Genomic DNA, 18417 nt, shown 5'->3' on the forward strand with positions numbered 1-18417 from the left:
CACTTTTTGACCCTCCAACGCACATAATTAATCAACCAATACAACCTGTTAAATGTTAATATGAGTTAAATAAAAGTTTGAGTTGCGATGACCTATCAAGTTCACCTATTGAATTTGCTTATATATATTTTTTATTTTTTCTTATTGATATTGACTTATATTATTTTATTTGTGATTCATATTCTTAATAAGATTTATTTATAATTTTAGTATACTTATTTTATTATTCTTAATGAAAAAATTTGTGGTTATATTATGAAATTTTTTTAATGTTGCGGGTAAACTTAATTATTAAGTAGACGTCCTACTAAACATTTGAATTATTACAAGTTTTATAAAAAATTTCTGTTATTTTTTTTTAAATTATATTTTATCATTATATATATATATATAAATTAAAAAATAAATATATTTTTAGTCCTTAAATTTTTCAGTTTCCATTTTTAGCTTTTGAAGAGAATTTAGTTGGTTTTAGTTGCTGAATTTTTCTTCTATGAACAAAAAATTTTGACATTAAAGACCAATGTTAATGGGAGGAAAAGTTTAGTGACTAAAGTGAAAATTCACAAAAGTTCAAGAACTAAAACTAATAAAAAAAAAATTTTAACGATTAAAAATAAAACTTCACATCAATATAAGAGGTAAAACATATTTAATCCTATATATTTTAAAATCAATTATTCTTATGGTGGAAATTAAATTGTTTAGGATTTATGATGAAAATTAAATTGTCCTATTCAAATTAATAATTTAAAATTTAAAATATTTAAATTAATTTATTCAAATAAAATATTTAATAAATAATAAAAATTAAAATTTCAAAAATTTCAAATTCATTACATTTCTAAAATTTTCCATCCAAACACAACTTTACTTTTTCTTTCATATATATATATATATATATATATATATATATATATATATATATATATATAATTTTTTTTTTCTCTTTTAGTTTTGTCAAATGTATCATTTGTTTACTACATCACAGAGACACAGACTAATATCATTGTTGTACTATATTTACTGCAAAAGTTTTGAAAACAGCTAGCAGATATTAAACACATAATTTTCAATTAAATAAATCATTTTTTCACAATATTTTTAAATGTCTAAATGCTGTGTCAACTGGTGAATTCACCCACAAAAAAAAAATTCGTGAATCCTAATAATATATATATATATATATATATATATATATATATTCTAGCGTTACAATACATTACTTATACATGCCTAACTTTTTTTTTTCTTTTTTTTTTCTCTTTTTTCTTTTTCCTTTCTGCCCATCTACCCCAACACCAAAATATTGGTTTGCTCAGTTTCTTTTAAAACCAAAAGCTGAGAAGGGCATGGGTGAGGGACCTACCACTTTGATCCAGAACCCATATTCTTAAAGATGACAGATACATATATTAAGGTTTTCATACAGGGTATCGATATTTATTCTTACTGAATCAATGACCTACCATATATACTACATGCATATAGCCTCTCTATATATAGGTTAACTTTTAGACCGCTGCTGCACAAGAACAAGCACAAGGTGTTTTCTTATTAGTTTTTCGTTTAAAAATGGGAAGGATGACATGCTGTGAGAAGGTAGGGTTGAAGAAAGGACCATGGACACCCGAAGAAGACAAGAAGCTTATTTCTTATGTTGAAAAACATGGTCACGGAAACTGGCGTTCATTTCCTGCCAAAGCGGGTAATACAACATCTCCATACCTTAGTTTTAATCTCTTGTGAGTCTAAATGTTCTTGAACCATCGAGGAACCAACGTTAATTTAATTCCTAATTTTATTTATATATGCTACAAACATTTATATATAGATCTTCAAAGGTGTGGGAAGAGTTGCAGACTGAGGTGGATTAACTACCTGAAGCCAGATATAAAACGAGGAGACTTCAGCTTGGAGGAAGATCAGACCATTATTCAACTCCATGCTCTTCTAGGAAACAAGTGACGTTTCATTTGTTTTGGTTTTGAGATTTTTCTATTGTTTTAGATCGAATAAGAATTGTATTGTATTTATATGCATGTTTATATTGACGTACAGATGGTCAATCATAGCAGCACATTTGCCCAAGAGAACAGACAATGAGATAAAGAACTATTGGAACACCAACATCAAGAAAAGACTCATCAGAATGGGCTTAGATCCTATAACCCACAAACCAATGAAGCCCAACACGTTTGAAGGCTATGGTGATAGTCATGATCACTCCAAGGACAGCATCAATATGGGTCACGTGGCACAATGGGAGAGTGCTCGAGTCGAAGCTGAAGCAAGAGGATCTATGTTGCAAGTAGGATCTGGATCCTCACTACTCCCTCGACTATTCCTAAGCAAAATTCCAACTCATCAACCTCTTTCAACCCAACACGGGACAATGTATAACATGTATGCCCTAGTGCTTGCAATAAATCATGATATTAGGTCATCGGTATCCACTTTGGTATCCCTAAGTTTCCCACCCTTACTACCAACATTGGACAATTCACGGACGCGGAAAGCTCACGCGGTAATGTCATAGAAATTAGTAGTCAAATTCAAAAAGAAATGAAAAATTATGTGTCAGACTTGAAAGATGATGATGACATTATGGTGGCTGTGGAAGCATTTAGAACAGCAAGATGTGAGAGTATTGAAGAGTTGTTTAACGGGTCCACTTCCATGGTAATATAATAACTTTTTTTGATAGAGATGTGTAGAAGAGTATGGAAATGGAAAGTGCTACTTGCATATTCGGTTGAGTGTCTCACCTTCTCTTGCAAAAATTGGTCAACTTTAACGATTCCACTGCTTATGTTTTGATGTTACGTCTTTCAGTGTGCCTTGAACTATAGTTTATATGACAGGTGCTGAATTGTCTTCAGTATAATTTTCTCGTGTTTTGATGCCAGTGTTGAGCATTCCATGTGTTTAATTAAGATCTAGTTTCCTTTATATTTAATGAACTTTTTCTCTTATAATAAAAAAATTACTGTGAGGCCATGGTCAAGAGGTTCCATGTGTCACCTATCACATCTCTTGTTTCTATATATTCTTTATTCCTATAAATATTAGCCACGTTCATGTAATCCTATGTTATGAAAGAGATGTATCATTTATCTTATTATAATCTATCATTTAAAATTTGTAATTATGTCATGCTTTTATATAATACTAAATTTAAACAATATATATATATATATATATATATATATAAATTTTATTCTTATTATTGTAATTTCTATTAATTAAAAGAGATAGTGAATCATCATACTTGGTCACTGAGGTGATTTTTCTCAGTTACTTTCCCTCTTTTCATCTTCTTTTTTCTCTCATCTCTTACCCACCACTACTACATCTCTTCTTCTCTTTGTTTCTTTGCAATGAATTTTGAAGTATCTTTACCCGCCCGCAAACAGTAAATATCATTCCGCTTGTGACGAAACTCATACCTAATCTACGTAAACACAAAAAATTCCAAAATTGATTACCCTTTGATAACTACTAAATTGATCAACTTTTGATAATTACATATTCACGTATGCACATACACATTCATACACTAAAAAATTACTATACTAGTCAACCTTTGATAATTAAGAGACATCATTATCATTAAAAAGAAAATTTCACAATATTATAACCTTGACTTCATAGCCTTCCTGCTTTCTAGCAACTTCAAAAGGTAGGAACAAAATGAAAGAATAAAAAAATGATTTAGCATCGATTGATTGACACTGGTTATTGTGGGGGCTAAAGTTAATGGCTAAACCAGTTTATTTAGAGATGTAAGCGGGTACGGATAACCTGCAAATTCGAACTGATCCAGATCAACTTAATAAGTTCGGATCTAATTTTGGATCAAATTTTTTCAGTATTTGAATTAGATCCAACCCAACTCGATCAAAATCCAATATTTTACAGGCCGAGACCAATTACCAATTCGACCCAGCCAACCCAATAATAATAATAATAATAATAATAATAATAATGTTTGAATGATCATTTGCTCCAGACAATACTCATTGTCACTCTTATTTAGTAACAAGTTTTGTGTTTTATGTTGATAACATTATAATAATATAATATATTATTTTAAATTTTATTTTGTATTAATTAATGTTATTTTTTTTACACTACAATAAAATTTGTTATTAACGACAATTATTTAATGGTAATAATTTAATTACCGTCATATATAAAAAATATTAATGGCTAATATATAATAGTCACTAAAAATGCATTTATATTACACTAAAGTTTACTATTAACGATAATTATTTATTAGAAAAAACTTAAGTCTCATATCGATTAGAGATAAGATAATTAAATAGTATATAAGTGAGTAATAACTATTACCTTACAGGTTCATTTTATACGGTTGACTCCTAATTTACTATTCTAAATTGGTATCAAATCACCCATTATTACCAAATTCAATAGTGTTATAAAACAATTAGAGAGCAAATTCCACCTTATAAATCTCACATTTCTTAAGAGACAAAATAATTAAAAAAATAAATTAAAAAATATATAAATAAAAAATAACTCTCATCTTACAAATCCCACATCGGGTAGAGATAAAAAAAAGTATATAAGTTGTGAATTTAAAAAAGGAAATTATAGGAATAAATTATTTAAAGTAAATGAGACAATTGAAAAAATAATTTTTAATAGCCTTTAAAATAGCTACTAGAATTGCCACTAAAAAAAATAAGTTTTTCCGACAATTTTGTAGATCTTTACCAGTATTTTATATAAATGCCGGTAATAGTATTAGCGACACTGGATATACCAGCCTTTATTTAAATGCTGGTAAAAAAATAATAATCATTTATATGGTCGCTAAATAATAAATTAATTATCACAAAAAATTAATTTTAGTGTAGTGAAAATAGTGAGTGAGTAAGGTTTCCTTATTGAAAGTAAATGAAACAGTGTACGGCCAAACAAACAACCAACATCACAAAAAGTTATAAACAAATAATAATCGTCCATGCATGTCAATTAAAACAAAAATTTCATATTTATTCTAAAAAACCATTTTACACGTTGTAAATTGATTACATAAAGACTAAGATTTGAGAAACCTTGAAAAAGATCAAGACTTTTTCTCATTTCTTATTCACTATGTTTTGGATTTAAAATAAATCATTTATATTGTGATACAATATTTTTTAATTATTGACAATTTATTTTTTAAAAAAATATTAAATATTCAATCAAATGTACTTTGTGTATCCTGAAACGAATTAAATCGAATTAATTTTATATAAGTTAAGCATTTAGTTTTGAAAAATGAAGCTGGTTTAATTATTTAGATCGTATTCTGTAGACTCGTACTATATTATTTAGATCATATTACTTAAATTGCTTCCATCTACTTCCCAACCACTGCCCTGTAATTCAATTTATGACCTTTTTCTTATATTACTTTCAAAATTATTAATCATACTCTATTGGGTATTGTGAGAGGTACTACTTACATTTGTTTAGAAATTTTATGGTATTAGGCAATTTTTATATTTGAATCTTTTTATAGTTCTTTAATTTATATTTTATATCTTTTAAGGATAGAATCACATAACATAAAAATTAGATAAGTATATGTGGAGAGAAATGTAATCTATCTTTGTTATGAAGATGAAGAAACATACGATGAATGTCAAGTCTTTGTTTATGTATAGTATTTAAGAAAAATTTGGTAGGTGCCAAGCCCATTGATCATGTGCTGGGATATGTTGTACCACAAGTTGTTTAGCAACAACTTTTTCTGGAACAAAGAAAACATGAAGCTACATGTGCTTTTGTTTGTGCATGGAGGACAGGATTGTGAGTGAGAATCACAACATTGAGATTATCACAGAGAAGTAGAGGAACAGGGAGTTCCTTGAGTAGAGTTTGTATCCATAGAATATCAATTGCTATAGGCTTTTGTACTCATCTGGAGATAACTTGTTTCCTTGACTACCAAGAGACTAGCTATTAGGCATAGGTAGAATGCAGCACCAGATGTAGACCTTATGCCATCAGGATCAACTCTGATAGGAATTGGTTGATTTGGGACAGTAGTATGACCACTAAACTAACTCAAAATTTTCTCTTCAATTTAGTTCGAGTAGATTGGATCAATAAGTAAGTTGATCAAGTTATATACACTTCTACTTTTGGTGTATACACTCCTTATTCTTAATAATATACCTCATTTTCATTTAATAATTTTTTTCATAAATAGTCTTATATTTTATAGTTAGCCTATAAATATGTACTCAATACTTACATTTCTTCATTCAACATTAAATATGGCATTCTTTTTACTGCAAGTATTGGGCATTTATAATTTGTATATACTTATTTTTTTACTGATATCATTAAAATAATCACCCATCAATTTAATTATATTCAATTATTATTTAAATTTGATTTTTATAATTTTTACAAAATTCACCTATGCAATGCATAAATAACCTATTAGTATACTCAATTTTCGTATTCCCTCTAACAGATGCGTAACGCGATTCGCATTAGTAGAAATAACCATGAAAAGTGGAAGGAAAATAAATTAAAAAAAAAATTAAAATGCAAAGTTACTTAGTTACAGATGCAAATCGTACATACATATGCAGTCTTGTTTGGGTGTGGAATATAAGGAAACAACAATATCACTAAAATTGTAATTAAATAATACACCAAACAAAAAATGAAAACTGATAGGCCTTACATAACATAGAAAAAGTTATACAGACGAGTCTTAAAAAAAAAGTCAGAAAATTACTTTTCTCTTAAACATGAAAATATGATCCGGCGCAACTTTGTTTTCTGTAAATGCCAAGGTTTTACCCTCACTAAAACGAAAGACCACCTGCCCTTTCCACAACTAAATAAAACAAAATCAAAACCTGTCCAACTATAATTACTAAAGCATCTATCATTATTCCAAAGACACAAAAGGGCATCAAATATCGTTCATCCGCACTAGCTTATTATAAAGAATTCGGTCGTCCCTCCCAGTGTTGCTCTCCAACAATGCACTTTGCACTAGTTCCTGTTTTTGAAGAATAAGTTAGAATGCAGGTTATTAAAGATCATGGGATGCACAAGACTAACATGCTTAAACAAATTGTAGACGATAACATAACATCAACAAGCTTCAAAGATTTTATCACCTTGACATCCCTGTGGGAAAGGAACATCCCCAGATTATGCATAACCAATCTCATATCTTCAACCTGAAAAGAAACAAATATTTTTCATCATTATTGAGGAAGAAAGGCTTCAAACAAACCAAATAAAGACAGTGGTGCATACCCTGATGTACCCAACACGATTACGATCAAAAAACCGGAAAGCCTATCATGAATGAGATACAAAATTATATTCATAGCCAAATGTAGACAGTTTATATATAAATGATAAAATAACAGTAATATAACCATGTGTTACATAGTGTACAAGAAAATACCTTCAACAATTCTCTGTCCACGGCAACCTCCTTAACAGCAGGAGTTTCTTTCTTACTGTCTTCTTTTCCTTCCTTTTCTTCTTTTACCTGTTCATCGGCCTTGGATTCATGCACCTCATCTTTAACCTTAATCTCCCCTTTAGAAGCTTCATCTGCTGCTTTCTCATTGCTAGTAATATTTTCAGATTCAGTATTTGCATTCGCCTCTTGCTCACCATTTTTATCATTTGATGCATCATTCTGGGGACAACCATTTTCCATTTCCTCATACTCTTCAGGGTCCTCCTCTGGATCTTCTTCCTCATCTGTTCCATCTTCCATCTTCACATCATCCCCCTTATCACTAGAGTTGTTATTCTCAACAACAGTTTTCTCATCATCTACTTGGGTTGGATTTGATGTGTCCATATTTGTGGTCTCATTCTTCACAGAAGGATCATCTCCCTTTTGATCATCTCCCTTTTGACGCTTCACAGGAGATTTGGTTGCATCTTCCTTTTCATTTTCATCTTCCCGCTGCCTCTTTCTCTGATTTCTTTTGTTCACAAATCTCATGCGCAGTTTCTGAAGATAAAAATGGAAAACAAAATTGTAGAAAACTGCCTCAGAAGAATCAAGTCGAATATAAGCTATATAATAAAAGAGAGCTAACCAACCTGAAGAAAAGTCAAAATTCTACAACCCATTTGAAACTGCAGCATTTCATAAAATGATTCGGCAAACAATGAAAGCTGCAAAACCAATCATCCAGAAACAAGCAACATCCACTTTGGAATCAGAAAGAGTCCCATGAGTACATAATTCAGTGAAAAAAAATACTGTTAGAAGGGAAAGATATAATCATATAATAAGCAGACCTCAAGAGTTGATTCTTCAACATCTTTATCTGTGTAATCCAGCAATGAATCCAGTGACAGTGACAAAGAACGTATCTGTACCAGAGATCACAAATTATAAGAAGTACATAACATATTAAATGTAACAATGGAACACACTTATAGTCAAAATAATGATACCATACTTTAGAATCTTTAGTTGATTTTGTTTGAAGAATAAATCCAGGGTGTCGAGGAGGTTCATCAGACTTCCTCTTGGTTACTTTCTCATCTTTAGACTTGTCCCCATCTTTCACTTTCCCTTTTACATTGTTAACATATTTATTATCAGAGGCTTTCTGCTTATCTGTCTTTGCCCCACTTTTTTCACCTGTAACTTTTTCTTCCTTCTTGTCATCTTTGTCAGACTTTGTTTCAGAAGTGGGGGCCTTAGATTGTTTTTTAGGTACAACCTTCCCAGTTTTCTTCACCTCTGTCATCGTTATGGTATCTGCATTTGCAGTCTGCTTGCCAGTGCTCTGGGTGCCCTCTTGTGCTTGAATTGCCCCAACATTCCCTTCATCCTTTTTGTTGGACATCATTTCTGTTTTATTCGGATCCACAGTTTCATCTTGCTTCTTAGAGGCAGGAGATTTTAACTTTTTCTTTGCAACTACCTTCACAGGTTTCTTCACCTCGGTCATTATAGTATTTGCATCTGCATCTGCATCTGCAGTCTGCTTGCCAGAGCTCAGGGTACCATCTTGTGCTTGATTCCCTTCATCCTTTTTTGGTTCAGGAACTAGAGGTTTAGAAGCCTCACCCACCACCTTCTTTTTAGGCACCCGCTTAATAATTTTCTTCTTCTTTGTCGTTTTCACAACAGGATCACTTGAAACTGCATTTACTGTTGCATCTGGCTTTGTTTGAGATTTATCTTCACAATTATTTACTTCCTTATCTTTCCCCTCTTCACCACCAGTTTTCCCAATAGACATATCATCAGCAACTACGTTTTTTACAGGAGTCTGAACCTCAGTAGGATCCGCAGAAGATTTTCCACCCTGATCAGTAACAGTGGATGTTGTCACTTTCTCAGTGACATCCTTTTCACCTGATTTGTCTGTTTGTTTGGTGACAGTAGCATTTGCCTTGGTGGAAACTTTCTGTTTCACAACTTTCTTTATAATCTTCTTTTTCACAGACTTCACGACACCTGTTGTTTGACCAATGGCAGTTTCCCCCTGCTTTTTCTCCGCACTCTTGACTTCTTCACCAATGTCAGAACCTTCAATGACAGCAATTTTATTGTTATTAACTTCAGTCTTTCCTTCAATTTCTTCCTTATTGCTATCTTTGTCTTTTTTCTTAACATCTGACTGTCCTGATGGAGCTAAATCTTTCCTTTTATCTGATTTATCTATATTATAATTAAAAAGGAAAACCAATCACAACTAGTTATATATAAAATTTGAGTGGCACCAAAAAGATCTGATGCCATGCACAGGAAAGTGAAGGTAGGAGGAATCTGCAAACCTTTAGATACTTCCTTGTTATCTCTTGATTTCTGAAATATTACAAAAAAATGTATATATCATAACACAAAAAATATGGAAAACAATTTACTTCAAAAATTCAATCCAACTAATAAACCATGCACATAGCAAAAACAGACCTCTTTTTTCAAAGAAAGTTGATGTTCTCTTTCAGCTACAACTTTCTTGTGGGCAAGCCACTTGTCACGCCATTCATCCAACGAAGGGAGGCAGTCAGACAAATCAGGGACATAAAGAACAGTAATTTCCTTATGGCTAAAGAAACCATCTTTGCCAATTCTATCATAATGTATCTGGGAAAATTTTCAGCTTTCAGTAACTAGACTTCTCGAGAGAAAAATAATATTTTTAAATGCAACCAAAAGATATAACCATAATCATAATAACTAAGTATGACAAGGCATATTAAACCAAAAGAATGTAAAAAGCCTGTTGCTCTTAAAGACAAGATATACCAAACACAAACAACAAAAGAATACAACTCAATTTGGTGCAATTTCTAATGAACATGTATATGCTAAAAAGAATACTAAAGATGACCATTTTAAAAAGATTTCTGTAGGTGGTTTAAACAAAAAGCTAAAAGAAAGAAAATAAGTTAGATGAAAAATCAGTAAATAGTAAAAAAAAAAAAAAAAAAAACTAATACCTCGAGAAAACGGTTCCAGTTTTGACAATTCTGCAAGTCAAGTTGAATAACATCATTTGCATATCTGCAAATTAGGTAAAACATTCACTAGTCTTGTGGTGGAAAGTATAAGTATTCACACCAATAATCATATCATAAGCAAGAACCTGAGGGCAGTTTTGATTAAAGAATTATTGTCGATAGATGGATCACTGCCATCAACAGGTTGCCATGGACCACCAACTGCCATGAAAGAATGGTCCTTCTTAAGAACCGCAAATCTAAGGAAATTGCAAATATGAGGAATGCGATCATCAACAATTTTATCAGATGACAGCTCCTCCAATGCAGACCTACTAAGTCCATTCATCAAGATTATCTGAAAAAAGGAGACCAAACAAAAGTTATCAAACAGTAAAAACACCAAAAATCTTCACTAGAATATAACATTTCATATAAAAAGATTGCAAGTGTGTTTGATATTATGTTAAGGATTGTACATTTATATAAAAAAGACCACATCAAAACTGTGTGGACATGTGGAAGCTACTATTACTTGGGTTGAACATGGATCAATGTTGATGTGATGAGGAACCAAACACACTACATCATACAGTGAACCAAACATACAACAGTAATAAACAAGCACAAAAAGGTCACTGGTGGCACCAGTGAGGAGAAAATATTGCACGGTTTTTAGTCCTGTGTGATAAGGGGGAGAGGGATTAGGAAAAGTTGATAACAGGTGTTTCATGATAAAAAAAAATATCTCAAAAGATTTGGTCTTTAATTGGGCCAAATGCCGATGTAGCCAACCTAAACCAACGAAATAAGGCTCAAAGTGGCATTGTTGGACCCTTTCAGCAACAACTTTCCATAAACCTATCTAGTGAAGTGAATTCTTTAAAATGGATCCTTGTCTACAACCGTCTTTTTGAAAGGAAAAAAAGGGTATCAGGACATGAGCCACTGTGACTTAGTTTCAGAATATTTTTATTTAAATCTAGAAAAGTAGCAGCGTTATATATTTTCACAAGTGAAGATTTTGAAGTTGCCGTGGATTTTGAGACCGAAGACAACCTGTTCTGACATTAAAGTAATCTTCAAAAGCACATTAAACTAAAACACAGTTACCACGTATCTTGATGCTTCAAAGCCTAAATTCAGAAGTACATTAAACAATAGGGCTGAGGGGCATAATGAAAGCAGGAATTCAAGCCTAAGGATATTAGCAAAAACTGCAATGGATTAATTAATTCTATATAGAGGACAAAGTTGAATGAACAGAGTCTATAAAATCAGGATATTGCAATTTTAAAAATATATTTGGAATCTATCCAATCATCTGGCATCCCAAAGATATGCCAGTAAGCAACAACTAAGTTTTTTTATTGCAATGCATAATAATTGCCTTCCAATAATTTTAGGGAAATAATGACCAACCACCTTACACGGCATTTCAAATCTAAAATAAAAAATAAATAAAAAAGTTTAGAACTTTAGTCAGCACAACCAATTAGAGAATGGTTCTTGAAACCTAGCAAGTGTAATCAGAACATATACATGTTTATACAAACTAAACTGTGGCCTTCATATCATTATGTCCAACTCTTATCTAAAAATATATTGTTAATTGCACATCCTAACAGGGATTAATATGGTTAAAACACAAGGTTACTGAACCCAGGCTAAGCAACAACACAAACCCATTTCATAGAACCAAACATATTCATAAAATTTTAGCAGTTAAAAATCACCATCCTCAAAATCAATTATTTGTATAACACACTTATGAGTCCTCTAAGTAACTAACAACAAAATTCAGGATGCCAAAACCTACTGATGATATTAAACAAATGCTCCAAAATGAAGTACAAAAGTAAAACAGAAATGCATGGTCCATCAAATAACAAAACATATTAAACATCATTTAATTCAATTCAATGCATGATTTAAAATAAAGAGAAATGCGATGATTACAAACATCAACATTTAACCTACTTTGGCATTCCAAACTGTGTTTCCTTGTTCAGAATTCAGAGGTTGTCCCACCAAAAGCTTGTTGGATGAGTCTCTAGGCTCAGTGGCAATTTCTTCTTCAACAAAATCATGCTCAAAACTGCTCAAAAACATTATTGATTTTCTTTTTAATTTCTCAGATGCAACAAGTATTCTCATTCCATATGCAAGGAAATCCAGAAATAATTGAAGACAGGGCTCAAAAGAGGACAAAATATTAAAAACAAAAACAAAGAACTGTATCATTTTCTAAGTGTTAAAGTAAGAAACCAAATTCATTTTTTGAAATCAAATATAATGTAAAAGTAACCACAAACATCCAAACTAATTTTGAAAGGAGTCCAACCCAAATAAATTTTCCTCTTAAAATCAAATTGGGCAAACACCTGGCAAGTATGCCAAGTGTTCAACATAGCCAGACTACATAAAGAAAGAAAAAAATTAAAGTGTCAATTAAATTCTTCATATTTTTTATAAGGTGAAAATATAGAAAATGAAATTCTCTATCTAAAACACTTTAGAAGCACATGAAAATAATTTGGAATTATGTAACTGATGTAACACAGATGAAGATAGAGGTACCTGACAGGAGTATTGATAGACAGTTTAAGGTTTTCCTTTGGCCAGTTCACAACAGCCTAAAAAATTTTACAAGATGGTTTCAAATCAATATCAAGGCCTTGTCGTCAAAGAAGCAAAATATATAACTTTGGATTAGCTAATTTTGTATTTAAAAAAGCTTTTAACCAAAAAGTTTCTGACAGCTTTTTGAGAAACAAATAATAAAGCATATATTTCCTCAAAAATAATTCTTAACAAGCATTAATAGTATAAATGTACCTTGGAGAATTCAGGAGAGACGAAGAGTCGGGGGTATCGCTTATCTATTAAGAGGTAATCCCTCTCAATATCTATCAAGCGGGATGGGTATACCTGTTCATGCAGTTTAGAAGATGTAAAATTCAATTAATCTGATTTCAGAAATCATGCTACAATATAAACCATATGAAACCATGAATCAGGTCTCAATTTCAAGAAATCAATTCACATTCGTTGCAGAAATGTGGACTAGAATTGCAATGCAGCATCAATAAGAATAGGAAAAATCTAGAAAACCTATTTTTCCCCTCTGCACTTGATTCATATCCTGATCCGCTATTAGAAACACATCCCAAAATAAGAAACAGCGGTGAGTGGGAAACAATAGAAGGAAGAAAAAAGAAGCCAAGAACCACCGGATGGAAGAAGAAACTATAAGGATTGGACAAATGGAACAGGGAAGAATTTATGGCCCAAAAGAATACAAGTTACCCTGAGGATGCAAACCCAAAATGAACCGACTGTAAAAGACAAAAGGAAACAAAGGCAACTGAAATGTCCCATCATCATTGACTCAAATCACATGACCAGGTTGAGATTAGGGGTGGAATAAGATAGAACAAAACCAACAAAAGGATAAAGAGTAAAATTATTAGTTATTACAGGAAATACAAAGTCTAATCACCCCACTATCCACAGATCTCCAGAGGAAAAACAGCAGCACAACTAGCTCCTTCACAAGGAATATTCTTATAATGATGGAGCAACTAATACTAAGTTCTTATTTCCTTTTACCTTGCAGACATATTCTCTCCGTTTTTCTTTAACAGGTGAATGGTGCCTTCAGCATAACAGAACATTAAGTTAGTTACAAAAGGCTGCAAGATATACAAGCAGCTAGATATTGAGAACCAGATTAGGGTTTAGAAATAGAAAATTCATTTAGATCCACCTATGTAAAGCACCATGATGTGGGGAATCCCGTCGTGAAGATCTCCCCTCCTTTGTCAAAGATGACGCACGAGGACCTTTAGAAGTACCACGGGGATCCTTTGAGGATCTCGCTGGAGTTCGCTCATGCCTAGTTTCAAGTGCACGTTTGCGCTCTCGCTCCCTCTCCTTCTCACGCCGCTCCAAAATGCGTTCCCTTTCCCGTTCCCTTTCTCGTTCCCGTTCACGCAATCGTTCTCGTTCTTTCTCCTTTTCTCTGTCCCTATCTCTCTCACGCAAGCGCTCCCGGCGACGCTCTTCTTCCCTTAGCTCAAATTCTCGTAGATAGCTTGCTCGATCATCCTTGCGATCAGTATGTGCAGTATGTGCAGTATGTGCAGCATGTGACAACACATTTCCTGGGTAGTCCAACTCCATGGCACTCCCATGAATACCTTTTCCACTAGCATAGTCCCTACCAGGAGGTAGGCTCACTCCATAACCAGGATTTGAAGCACTCTGAGAATACAAGAGATCATCCACATTTCTCCTTGGAGCTGCTCCTAATATTGATGGCGCATGTTGTCCACTATACGAAGTAGCACTTAGCAAGGATGAACCACGAGGATCAGAATCCATCCTTCCTCCATAAGACACAAGATCTTGTGTAGGATGACGACTAGCAGCAGCCCTTGCTGCAAGATAATCAGCTTGTCTGCCAGAAACGTGTTGCTACTTAGTGTAGGGAGAAATATTATTACCATTTAATATAGTTAGGCACTGCTGATCAACTTCTGCCACAAGTTTCATCAGAAATACAAAAGACAACTCAAGTGTTTTACATATTACCACCACAATGAATACATCTACTATATTCATTAAAAAAGTTGATTTGGATTAACAAAGAAGAAAGAGAGAAACATATACTGAACATTCTTTCAGAAATAAAATAAAATACCTAGCACCCCCATCAAGTGATGCAGCTTGCAGAGACTGAGCTTTGAGCAATTGCTCTTGTCGTAGCAAAGCTGCCTGATCAATGCGGTCATATAGTTCTGATTGCTGAACATAAAACAAATGCAATATGATTACATTATAAAAAAAAATAATAATAATAATAATAAATCATGCAAGAGTGGTAATTTTCTTCCTTTTATTTTGCAAACAGATACTCAGAGAAACTAAGACAGCCACCACAATATCTTCTAGGAGCAAATATACACCTGACGTTGATGACTAAATCCAACAGGATCAGCAGCATATCTTCCGGTTGGATCACTCGTTAAGTCCCTACCAATGTAACCACTCTGTCGATCACCATATTGCCTCCTGTCTATTGCAGAATACTCCAAACCCTTGTCACCATACAATTGGTCAGATTTGTGACCATATCCATGGCTTGAGGATGAGACATAATCTCCAGAAGCAAACTTAGGTGAATCAGATACACCCAAAGCATAACTTCCACGACCATCTAAAGCTGTTGCAGCAGAACCCTTGGTACCCAATGAAGGGATCTATACAAAAGTTCAAAAACAAGAAAAGCAATCAATTCTCCAAATACATTAATAGAATATAATATGGGGAATCAAGGTCAAGAAGACAGGATAAAAGAACAAGCAGTTCTAACAGAAATAGAGATAATGTGAATTCAAGACACAATTAGTTGCCTATCCTTACATTCAATACCTTGAATGACGAATAATTAGCACATTAATCATATTCATTAACAAGGGCCCATGTTTCCCAAGTGCTGGAATAGTTATTTATTAACATTAACATCGTACACAATAACCAAATGGCTAATCCAAAAATACAGGTGCTTGAACCCAACAACTTTCACATCAAATTGCATGCAAACTTTCTGTTCACCAATAACATATCTTTATATTTGGGATAAAATGTTGGTCAATATCTCGCACCCCACTGACCTGCTGTGCACTGCTCAGAGCAGCTGAGCCATAAACAGAACTATACTGCCCCCCATATTGTGCAGCAGTGGAGGTATGAGCCCTATACCCACCAACTTCACCTTCCTGGGAACCACCTAATATTGTTGAATGCCTAGAAGCCACGGAATGTTGACCCACTTCATGTCCCCCAACGGAACTTCCAGAATAATTAGCACCCAGCTGCAACCACAAAACCCAAATCAACACCATAGTCGACCAAACTATTTAATTCCATATTTAAAAATCACAAAATTATGAAACAAAAAAAAAAAAACAAAAAAAAACTTCTACATGGGAAGGGGATGCAAGTACTGAAATATGAGAATTTGTAATGCTACCAGTAATTGCAAATATTGAAATTCCACGCTTTAATAATAAAATCAGAAGAATATTCATTAAGGACAGAAAAAAGGTGTTTTTCTTAAGAGAAACGTTGAGTTATACGAAACAGAGAAGGGTTGAAAATTTTCAAATCAACGCTTACGTTTATGTTCTGGCCATATGCGGATTGACCCGTGTACGATTGGCCATAACCGCCGCTCCCTCGTGAATACATGTTCCTCCTTCACAAGCGACCAATTCTGCAACCATCAACAATCGAACATTCACTCATCCAAACAACAATAAAATCAATTGAAATTGTTTTTTATTTCTTTCGTCAACTTTTCACGCACCGGTTGCAGAGAAGGAAATCGAGACTCGCGGATGAGGATTCAAGAAATCGAGGGGTAAATGGGGAGAAAGGAGTAGTGAAACCCTAGCGAGAGTGGGGAATAGAGTGAAACGCTGTGTTATCTAGATTCCCAAGGCATGTAATAACTGAGTTTTAAGAAAGACAAAAAAAAATGAGGGTTTTTTGCTTTTTGCTTTTCGAAGGGGTTAATGGGCTCTGGGCCCGTTAGGCCCATACTTTCTTTTCTTTTAATAGAAGGGACTTAAGCTCTACTTGCAAACTACAGAAACTAGTGATTGTATCGTCTAGCAAACTTAAATATAATTAAAATTTATAAAAATTATGTTAAAAAATATTTTATTTGAATTTAAAATTAAAAATTATATTATATTAAAATATTATAACATGATTATGAATATTAATATAAATTAAACAATTTATATTATTTTAACTTATATAAATGCTTATGTCAAATAATATTATATTTGTAATATTTTTATATTTGTATATAGTTTTTATATATGTGTGCCTGCATGTTTTTGTGTGTTCATAATTTAAATAAATATTAATAATAAAAATTATTTTATATTAAATTTTATAATTATTAAATTTCTTTAAAAATTGTGTTTTTGTTATAAAGAAAAATAAATTATAAAAAAATTGTATATTTAAATCTAGACATTACGATAAAAAAAAATGATGAATACAATGAAAAACTAATGTTTGTATAATAATGGTATTTAAAAGATTTGTATTTTAATTTGTGATTTTGAGTTGATTTAAGTATTTTAATTTATACAATGAACAACTAATTATTTATTATATAATTAAAATTTATAATAATAAATTATATATACATAAAAATACTATATTTAGTGGGTGTAACATTATAAGATTGTGATAGTATTATATTATTCCTATTTGTTTTATGTTATTGAGTGAGTTGTTAATCAGTGTTAAGAGATTGGGGGTTAGGAGATTTCTTGAGAACCTCAATGGTGTTGAGAAGGGTATTCTCTAGACAAAGATCTAGTTCGACCCTGAATGAAAAAGTATATAAGGTTTATGTTTGAATAGAATCTCATAAACTCATTTTCCTTAAAAGTCTAGAGAAAGGATTCTAGCGAGGAAGTCTTTGATCTGTAAGCTTTTTTTTTCTCAATCTTCTTCTCTTATTCTCTAATCTTTTTTAGTTGTGTTGTTATGATTCAAGTGGTGAAAACCTTTAATCAATTATTTGATTTCATTGCGGAGCCTTAATCATTCTTTTCTTCTACCTCGAACCCAAGTTACCTAAGGTAAGGGAAGCTAGATTTTTGTTCTCCTTGTTGTATGTTAGAGTTGTTGGATGATTTTGGTGCTGAGATGTTGTTGGGTTCCAAACTACTATGATTGGATTGATTTAAAACGGTGAAAAGTTGTGTGAAGATAGATGTTTAAGGTCAATGAGGAAGAATATGATGATTTGTTATGTGTTGTTGTTGCATGTTAGTTTTTGAGCTGAATTTGAGTTTTTATGTTAAGTAGAATTGTTCTTTGTTGCATGTGTTGGACTTTTTTATATTT

The 18417-nt window shown here is 32.4% G+C and overlaps 2 protein-coding genes across 4 annotated transcripts; one reads left to right on the plus strand and one right to left on the minus strand.

Moving 5' to 3' along the window:
- The first annotated feature begins 1492 nt into the window (after positions 1-1492).
- On the plus strand, positions 1493-3120 carry LOC109814532 (transcription factor MYB16). Its single transcript, XM_029274593.2, has 3 exons — positions 1493-1708; positions 1835-1964; positions 2062-3120. Exons 1-3 carry the CDS (start codon positions 1576-1578, stop codon positions 2537-2539), a joined length of 741 nt encoding a protein of 246 aa, XP_029130426.1. The 5' UTR covers positions 1493-1575; the 3' UTR covers positions 2540-3120.
- Positions 3121-6693: 3573 nt separating this feature from the next.
- Positions 6694-17012, minus strand: EMB1579 (ATP/GTP-binding protein family). 3 transcript variants are annotated; one of them, XM_083067229.1, is made up of 21 exons: positions 16853-17012; positions 16663-16759; positions 16158-16358; positions 15450-15743; positions 15185-15288; positions 14249-14941; positions 14092-14137; positions 13318-13410; positions 13060-13115; positions 12460-12577; positions 10626-10837; positions 10480-10543; positions 9950-10123; positions 9811-9841; positions 8481-9562; positions 8317-8391; positions 8116-8190; positions 7460-8023; positions 7306-7347; positions 7164-7226; positions 6694-7042 (listed from the first exon to the last, which is right to left on the minus strand). In XM_083067229.1, the coding sequence occupies exons 2-21, from the start codon at positions 16732-16734 to the stop codon at positions 6953-6955; spliced, it is 4149 nt and encodes a 1382-aa protein (XP_082923355.1). In that variant the 5' UTR covers positions 16735-16759; positions 16853-17012; the 3' UTR covers positions 6694-6952. The 3 variants fall into 3 exon arrangements, with proteins under 3 accessions (XP_082923355.1, XP_082923353.1, XP_082923354.1); XM_083067227.1 differs by having other exon boundaries at positions 8481-9694; XM_083067228.1 differs by lacking the exon at positions 7306-7347 and having other exon boundaries at positions 8481-9694.
- Between the last annotated feature and the right edge of the window lie 1405 nt (positions 17013-18417).

This window comes from Cajanus cajan, chromosome 11 (assembly GCF_000230855.2).
Source record: "Cajanus cajan strain Asha chromosome 11, NIPB_CcT2T_4, whole genome shotgun sequence".
Taxonomy (NCBI): Eukaryota; Viridiplantae; Streptophyta; class Magnoliopsida; order Fabales; family Fabaceae; genus Cajanus; species Cajanus cajan.

Bases quoted from the DNA above. Each gene is read 5' to 3' on its own strand.
- LOC109814532 (XM_029274593.2), top strand. From the start codon at position 1,576: ATGGGAAGGATGACATGCTGTGAGAAGGTAGGGTTGAAGAAAGGACCA. The intron at 1,709-1,834 runs GTAATACAACAT...ATTTATATATAG, and splicing joins TTCATTTCCTGCCAAAGCGG to ATCTTCAAAGGTGTGGGAAG. The intron at 1,965-2,061 runs GTGACGTTTCAT...ATTGACGTACAG, and splicing joins CATGCTCTTCTAGGAAACAA to ATGGTCAATCATAGCAGCAC.
- EMB1579 (XM_083067227.1), bottom strand. From the start codon at position 16,734: ATGTATTCACGAGGGAGCGGCGGTTATGGCCAATCGTACACGGGTCAA. The intron at 8,392-8,480 runs GTATGGTATCAT...TCTCTGGTACAG, and splicing joins AATCAACTAAAGATTCTAAA to ATACGTTCTTTGTCACTGTC. The intron at 8,024-8,115 runs GTTGGTTAGCTC...TTTTATCTTCAG, and splicing joins GAATTTTGACTTTTCTTCAG to AAACTGCGCATGAGATTTGT.